We start from the raw sequence: 8,895 nt of genomic DNA, 5'->3' as shown, positions 1-8,895 counted from the left end.
GGGCGTTCGAGACAGCCTAGAATAAAAGCGCTGCGCTCACACTGCGCCAAGTCGCCTGGGTAGAAAGACATCCGCTAGGTGGCAGTAGATACCTAGTTCCATCGTCACACCACACCCACAGCTGCGTGGGAATGCCCAGCCAAACACAGAGCTCTTTACAGACTGTAAATAGCTTCCAGCTGACTCGATCTGTCTGTTCATGATTTGGGAATGGGTCTTGAATCTCAATAAGTATTGAGTTTTTCTTGCCAAGTGGGTGTTTCCTCCTGACAGTGGTATTATGCTGTGTTCATAACAAGTGGGAACCTGGGGGGGAATATTGCTTGCAAACTGGGTCAACGATTTGTGTGGTTTCAAGTGCTTTGAACTGGTTGAGAACGCCGATTTGGCAAACAAGCAGCGGTGTCAACCATAAACTACAGCTTTCATGCTCCCAAACAAATTAGAGTTAAAAAAATATATATATATATTCTTTGTTAGATGAAATCCTTACTTTAAAAAAAAATCACGTTAATTAAATACAGCCACGGACTTGTTTCCTTGTTCGAGATTCAATTGGCACATCGGCATTTTCTCGTGAGTTTCCATTTTAGATCAACATTAATGAGCAAATCGTCGGTGGTTGTTTTTGATTTACGTTTATTTGAAAAAGTATGGATTTCATCAAATAAAGAAAGGCAACTACAAGGGGACAAACATAAGTACAAGAATAAGCGTTTTCAAAATGTAAAATTGGTTTTTGAAGTTTTGACGTTGGAGCGAATTGATGTCATCTGAGCTGAAATTCCACAAAGCCTGGAATATACTGAGCTATATAATAGGCTTACATTCGTAAATTATATTATTTTATACTAATACAATTGCTCAGAGGAAGAGATTTTGTTCAACAAGTAAAACTTTTGATACTCAAAAAGATATGTGCCAAAATTATTGGCACCCCTGTTTTCAATACCTCACCTTGTGAGGATAATCTCCCAGTGTATTATAATGCCATGTTTATCTCCCAGTGTATTATAATAACATGTTTATCTCCCAGTGTATTATAATGGCATGTTTATCTCCCAGTGTATTATAATGGCATGTTTATCTCCCAGTGTATTATAATGCCATGTTTATCTCCCAGTGTATTATAATGACATGTTTATCTCCCAGTGTATTATAATGCCATGTTTATCTCCCAGTGTATTATAATGACATGATTATCTCCCAGTGTATTATAATGCCATGTTTATCTCCCAGTGTATTATAATAACATGTTTATCTCCCAGTGTATTATAATGACATGATTATCTCCCAGTGTATTATAATGCCATGTTTATCTCCCAGTGTATTATAATGACATGTTTATCTCCCAGTGTATTATAATGCCATGTTTATCTCCCAGTGTATTATAATGCCATGTTTATCTCCCAGTGTATTATAATGACATGTTTATCTCCCAGTGTATTATAATGCCATGTTTATCTCCCAGTGTATTATAATGCCATGTTTATCTCACAGTGTATTATAATGACATGTTTATCTCCAGTGTATTATAATGCCATGATTATCTCCCAGTGTATTATAATGCCATGTTTATCTCCCAGTGTATTACAATGCCATGTTTATCTCCCAGTGTATTATAATGCCATGTTTATCTCCCAGTGTATTAAAATGACATGTTTATCTCCCAGTGTATTACAATGCCATGTTTATCTCCCAGTGTATTATAATGCCATGTTTATCTCCCAGTATATTATAATGGCATGTTTATCTCCCAGTGTATTACAATGCCATGTTTATCTCCCAGTGTATTATAATGCCATGTTTATCTCCCAGTGTAATATAATGCCATGTTTATCTCCCAGTGTATTATAATGACATGTTTATCTCCCAGTGTATTATAATGCCATGTTTATCTCCCAGTGTATTATAATGCCATGTTTATCTCACAGTGTATTATAATGACATGTTTATCTCCAGTGTATTATAATGCCATGATTATCTCCCAGTGTATTATAATGCCATGTTTATCTCCCAGTGTATTACAATGCCATGTTTATCTCCCAGTGTATTATAATGCCATGTTTATCTCCCAGTGTATTAAAATGACATGTTTATCTCCAGTGTATTATAATGCCATGATTATCTCCCAGTGTATTATAATGACATGTTTATCTCCCAGTGTATTATAATGACATGATTATCTCCCAGTGTATTATAATGACATGTTTATCTCCCAGTGTATTATAATGCCATGTTTATCTCCCAGTGTATTATAATGCCATGTTTATCTCACAGTGTATTATAATGACATGTTTATCTCCAGTGTATTATAATGCCATGATTATCTCCCAGTGTATTATAATGCCATGTTTATCTCCCAGTGTATTACAATGCCATGTTTATCTCCCAGTGTATTATAATGCCATGTTTATCTCCCAGTGTATTAAAATGACATGTTTATCTCCAGTGTATTATAATGCCATGATTATCTCCCAGTGTATTATAATGACATGTTTATCTCCCAGTGTATTATAATGACATGATTATCTCCCAGTGTATTATAATGCCATGATTATCTCCCAGTGTATTATAATGCCATGTTTATCTCCCAGTGTATTATAATGCCATGTTTATCGCCCAGTGTATTATAATGACATGTTTATCTCCAGTGTATTATAATGCCATGATTATCTCCCAGTGTATTATAATGACATGTTTATCTCCCAGTGTATTATAATGCCATGTTTATCTCCCAGTGTATTATAATGCCATGTTTATCTCCCAGTGTATTATAATGACATGTTTATCTCCCAGTGTATTATAATGCCATGTTTATCTCCCAGTGTATTATAATGCCATGTTTATCTCACAGTGTATTATAATGACATGTTTATCTCCAGTGTATTATAATGACATGATTATCTCCCAGTGTATTATAATGCCATGTTTATCTCCCAGTGTATTACAATGCCATGTTTATCTCCCAGTGTATTATAATGCCATGTTTATCTCCCAGTGTATTAAAATGACATGTTTATCTCCAGTGTATTATAATGCCATGATTATCTCCCAGTGTATTATAATGACATGTTTATCTCCCAGTGTATTATAATGACATGATTATCTCCCAGTGTATTATAATGACATGTTTATCTCCCAGTGTATTATAATGCCATGTTTATCTCCCAGTGTATTATAATGCCATGTTTATCTCACAGTGTATTATAATGACATGTTTATCTCCAGTGTATTATAATGCCATGATTATCTCCCAGTGTATTATAATGCCATGTTTATCTCCCAGTGTATTACAATGCCATGTTTATCTCCCAGTGTATTATAATGCCATGTTTATCTCCCAGTGTATTAAAATGACATGTTTATCTCCAGTGTATTATAATGCCATGATTATCTCCCAGTGTATTATAATGACATGTTTATCTCCCAGTGTATTATAATGACATGATTATCTCCCAGTGTATTATAATGCCATGATTATCTCCCAGTGTATTATAATGCCATGTTTATCTCCCAGTGTATTATAATGCCATGTTTATCTCCCAGTGTATTATAATGACATGTTTATCTCCAGTGTATTATAATGCCATGATTATCTCCCAGTGTATTATAATGACATGTTTATCTCCCAGTGTATTATAATGACATGATTATCTCCCAGTGTATTATAATGCCATGATTATCTCCCAGTGTTTTTATCATGCCATGTTTATCTCCCAGTGTATTATAATGCCATGTTTATCTCCCAGTGTATTATAATGCCATGTTTATCTCCCAGTGTATTATAATGCCATGTTTATCTCCCAGTATATTATAATACCATGTTTATCTCCCAGTGTATTATCATGCCATGTTTATCTCCCAGTGTATTATAATACCATGTTTATCTCCCAGTGTATTATTCTGCCATGTTTATCTCCCAGTGTATTATAATACCATGTTTATCTCCCAGTGTATTATTCTGCCATGTTTATCTCCCAGTGTATTCTGACATGTTTATCTCCCAGTGTATTATAAGGGGGGGCGGGTCCCTTCTAAATAATCAATGTTTCCGTGTCCAGCAGACCTCTTTATTCCAGCATGAGCGAGGAGGGTGTGGCTTAGTTGAAATTACAACAATTCCAGTAACAAGTGTAAACAGTGGTCTAGAGGGTGTGGAGAGAGGGGCCCAGATGAGAAGTAACATGTGTAAACAGTGGTTTAGAGGGTGTGGAGAGAGGGGCCCAGATTAAAAGTAACATGTGTAAACAGTGGTTTAGAGGGTGTGGAGAGAGGGGCCCAGATGAAAAGTAACATGTGTAAACAGTGGTTTAGAGGGTGTGGAGAGAGGGGCCCAGATGAAAAGTAACATGTGTAAACAGTGGTTTAGAGGGTGTGGAGAGAGGGGCCCAGATGAAAAGTAACATGTGTAAACAGTGGTTTAGAGGGTGTGGAGAGAGGGGCCCAGATGAAAAGTAACATGTGTAAACAGTAGTTTAGAGGGTGCGGAGAGAGGGGCCCAGATGGGGCCCAGAAGAAAAGGTCAAACTTGGGACACAAGACAGAATACGGAACAGGAAGTGACTTTATTACGGAACTCAACAGGAAGTGACTTTATTACGGAACTCAACAGGAAGTGACTTTATTCTTGGACATGGAACCACCATCTCAATTAGTTAACGTGGAATTTATAGAAACTGGTCGGACATTAGTCTACTAATTATAGATGAACATCCAATTCTCTTCCTTACGAAGTTAAAACAGGGAGACTCGGTTAGACCCTGGCACCTTTTTGACCTCAGACTCATTTCACTGCTCAGAGCAGTACGACACCAAAACAACAAGACACTTTCTAAATACCTTTTTCCATTAGGTTCCCAGATCTGGAATCTCTATTTAAAAAAACCTTCTTCGTCATCAAACAGAAGGAACCTACGGTCTACGTATTTCTCTGCCCCTTCGAACAAGCCCTCTCTCCATTTCAATCCTTTCTTCTTAAATACGGTCTCTCTGCGGTGCTTCCTACATACAGTATAAAACAAACAGTCACGGTCTCTCACGTGACCAGGAAACAAGTCCAGGAAGAACCCCCCCCCCCCCCCCCAAAAAAAAACAGTTTGAACAATTCAAGGTCAGTCAGACAATTTTTTTTTAAAAAATACCTTTTGAGCGTATAAGGATCGTAAGGGATTTGAAGAAGTACACTGGGTTAGTTTCTGTGTGCTCATGTATGACCTAAACAGACAAGTTATTCCAGTCTCTGTTTCAAATTGCATAGCTAGTCTATTTTAAACACCAAATAAACCAATCCATTTTTTTTTTTTAAATAAACAAATGTATTTAGGATAACGTCAATCTAACGAGCCAGGAAACTAAAAGCAACATTATAAACGACGGGGTTTTGGTTAGTTGCTAGCTCGTTAGCCATTTCAAAAATGACCAGCACATATCTGACAATTTTTTGTTGTTGACTATAAACCAACTTTAAATCGTCATGACAACTTTTGAAATCATCCATCATCGTAAAAGGAGCACTTTAATCAAATACCAAATCATACAGTCTGAAAAGCAATGCATTTTGTAGATAGAACTGCACAGGTTGTTAGCTAGCTAGCCAATTTTTTTCCAGTTTTTTTTCCATTTTTTTTTTCAGTTTTTTGTATAAAAAAAAATTAATTAATCTGCCAATATGCCAACATTCCATTCAAACACTGCAGCCAATCCACAGCCAGACACTGCAGCCAATCCACAGCCAGACACTGCAGCCAATCCACAGCCAGACACTGCAAACAATCCACAAGCAAGACACTGCAGCCAATCCACAGCCAGACACTGTGCTGAAGTCAGTTGATAACAGGACTTAGAAAAGTTGTAAATTAAACAAGTATTGGTATTGTATATATATATATATATATTTATATATTTATGGTCTGTGTACATCCTGTAACTTAGAGGCTGTTTACACAGAACAATAGCATCTGGGTACAGGATGGTATAAACCTGCCTTATGACAGTCTGTCTGTTATTTACCCATTTACCTCCTCACTAGAGAGATAAGGAGAAGAAAGGAGTTAAACAGTGTATCTGTCTAGGGTTGTCTGTCGGCAAACTGCAGGTTGATGGGCGCAGCAGGACAGAGGACGGCCGTGGGTTTTGGTCTAGGGTTGTCTGTCGGCAAACTGCAGGTTGATGGGCGCAGCAGGACAGAGGAGGCCGTGGGTTTTGGTCTAGGGTTGTCTGTCGGCAAACTGCAGGTTGATGGGCGCAGCAGGACAGAGGAGGCCGTGGGTTTTGGTCTAGGGTTGTCTGTCGGCAAACTGCAGGTTGATGGGCGCAGCAGGACAGAGGACGGCCGTGGGTTTTGGTCTAGGGTTGTCTGTCGGCAAACTGCAGGTTGATGGGCGCAGCAGGACAGAGGAGGCCGTGGGTTTTGGCTTTGATTTCTTCTGTGACGGGACACAGCCCAATCTGGAACCTCTGGATCAGCTGGAGGAGAAGAAGAGACAAACACAACCGGTATTAACCAGCTGGAGGAGAAGAGAGACAAACACAACCGGTATTAACCAGCTGGAGGAGAAGAAGAGACAAACACAACCGGTATTAACCAGCCGGAGGAGAAGAAGAGACAAACACAACCGGTATTAACCAGCTGGAGGAGAAGAAGAGACAAACACAACCGGTATTAACCAGCTGGAGGAGAAGAAGAGACAAACACAACCGGTATTAACCAGCTGGAGGAGAAGAAGAGACAAACACAACCGGTATTAACCAGCTGGAGGAGAAGAAGAGACAAACACAACCGGTATTAACCAGCTGGAGGAGAAGAAGAGACAAACACAACCGGTATTAACCAGCTGGAGGAGGAGAAGAGACAAACACAACCGGTATTAACCAGCTGGAGGAGAAGAAGAGACAAACACAACCGGTATTAACCAGCTGGAGGAGGAGAAGAGACAAACACAACCGGTATTAACCAGCTGGAGGAGGAGAAGAGACAAACACAACCGGTATTAACCAGCTGGAGGAGAAGAAGAGACAAACACAACCGGTATTAACCAGCTGGAGGAGAAGAAGAGACAAACACAACCGGTATTAACCAGCTGGAGGAGAAGAAGAGACAAACACAACCGTTATTAACCAGCTGGAGGAGAAGAAGAGACAAACACAACCGGTATTAACCTCTGGACCAGCTGGAGGAGAAGAAGAGACAAACACAACCAGTATTAACCAGCTGGGAGACTAAATCTAGGTCCCAAATGGCCCCCTATTTCTGATATAAGAAGAAGACTAAAGTCATGAGGAGACCTTCATTTTGGGAACAACAGAGACACTGTTACAGAATAACATTAGAACATCTCTATGTCTATTTGAGAAGGGATCAATATCACCCAAGATACTGATAACAGAAAAATACTGTATGTGTGTGTGTGTGTGTGTGTGTGTGTGTGTGTGTGTGTGTGTGTGTGTGTGTGAGGTTCCCCCACCTGTGTAAGAGCCAGGTGCATCTCCAGTTCAGCTATCCTCCTGCCGATGCAGCTCCTGATGCCGTAGCCGAACGGGATGGAGCCGAAGTTATCCACCCGGTCCGTAGCGTCCTTCCTGATCCAGCGGTCTGGACGGAAGTCATCAGCCCCGGGGAAATTCTCCTCGTCCATGGAGGTAGAGTAGTGACATAGAGCCAACTGGGTCTGAGGAGGAGAGGAGACAGGGAGGATATGAGGAGAGTCTGAGGAGGAGAGGAGACAGGGAGGATATGAGGAGAGTCTGGGTCTGAGGAGGAGAGGAGACAGGGAGGATATGAGGAGAGTCTGGATCTGAGGAGGAGAGGAGACAGGGAGGATCTGAGGAGAGTCTGGGTCTGAGGAGGAGAGGAGACAGGGAGGATATGAGGAGAGTCTGGGTCTGAGGAGGAGAGGAGACAGGGAGGATATGAGGAGAGTCTGGGTCTGAGGAGACAGGGAGGATATGAGGAGAGTCTGGGTCTGAGGAGGAGAGGAGACAGGGAGGATATGAGGAGAGTCTGGGTCTGAGGAGGAGAGGAGACAGGGAGGATATGAGGAGAGTCTGGATCTGAGGAGGAGAGGAGACAGGGAGGATCTGAGGAGAGTCTGGGTCTGAGGAGGAGAGGAGACAGGGAGGATATGAGGAGAGTCTGAGGAGGAGAGGAGACGGGGAGGATATGAGGAGAGTCTGAGGAGGAGAGGAGACAGGGAGGATATGAGGAGAGTCTGAGGAGGAGAGGAGACAGGGAGGATATGAGGAGAGTCTGAGGAGGAGAGGAGACAGGGAGGATATGAGGAGAGTCTGAGGAGGAGAGGAGACAGGGAGGATATGAGGAGAGTCTGAGGAGGAGAGGAGACAGGGAGGATATGAGGAGAGTCTGAGGAGGAGAGGAGACAGGGAGGATATGAGGAGAGTCTGGATCTGAGGAGGAGAGGAGACAGGGAGGATCTGAGGAGAGTCTGGGTCTGAGGAGGAGAGGAGACAGGGAGGATATGAGGAGAGTCTGGATCTGAGGAGGAGAGGAGACAGGGAGGATATGAGGAGAGTCTGGGTCTGAGGAGGAGAGGAGACGGGGAGGATATGAGGAGAGTCTGAGGAGGAGAGGAGACAGGGAGGATATGAGGAGAGTCTGAGGAGGAGAGGAGACAGGGAGGATATGAGGAGAGTCTGGGTCTGAGGAGGAGAGGAGACAGGGAGGATATGAGGAGAGTCTGAGGAGGAGAGGAGACAGGGAGGATATGAGGAGAGTCTGGATCTGAGGAGGAGAGGAGACAGGGAGGATATGAGGAGAGTCTGAGGAGGAGAGGAGACAGGGAGGATATGAGGAGAGTCTGAGGAGGAGAGGAGACAGGGAGGATATGAGGAGAGTCTGAGGAGGAGAGGAGACAGGGAGGATATGAGGAGAGTCTG

General features: G+C 41.7%; 1 protein-coding gene across 1 annotated transcript in view; it reads right to left on the bottom strand.

Annotated features, from left to right (window-relative positions):
• Positions 1-4,549: 4,549 nt before the first annotated feature.
• The window catches only part of LOC110510834 (cytochrome P450 27C1), a 21,319-nt gene continuing 16,973 nt past the window's right edge, over positions 4,550-8,895 (bottom strand). The window contains exons 8-9 of the mRNA XM_036982072.1: positions 7,467-7,670; positions 4,550-6,468 (exon numbers count right to left, since the gene is read on the bottom strand). Of these exons, the coding sequence (XP_036837967.1) occupies positions 6,349-6,468; positions 7,467-7,670 (324 nt within the window). The 3' untranslated portion in view covers positions 4,550-6,348. The remainder of the gene's footprint in view (positions 6,469-7,466; positions 7,671-8,895) is intronic.

The sequence above is a fragment of the Oncorhynchus mykiss genome, chromosome 7 (assembly GCF_013265735.2).
Source record: "Oncorhynchus mykiss isolate Arlee chromosome 7, USDA_OmykA_1.1, whole genome shotgun sequence".
NCBI classification, from domain to species: Eukaryota; Metazoa; Chordata; class Actinopteri; order Salmoniformes; family Salmonidae; genus Oncorhynchus; species Oncorhynchus mykiss.
The sequence above is the reverse complement of the archived record's forward strand: the minus strand, read 5'-3'. Positions and strand labels throughout refer to the sequence as shown.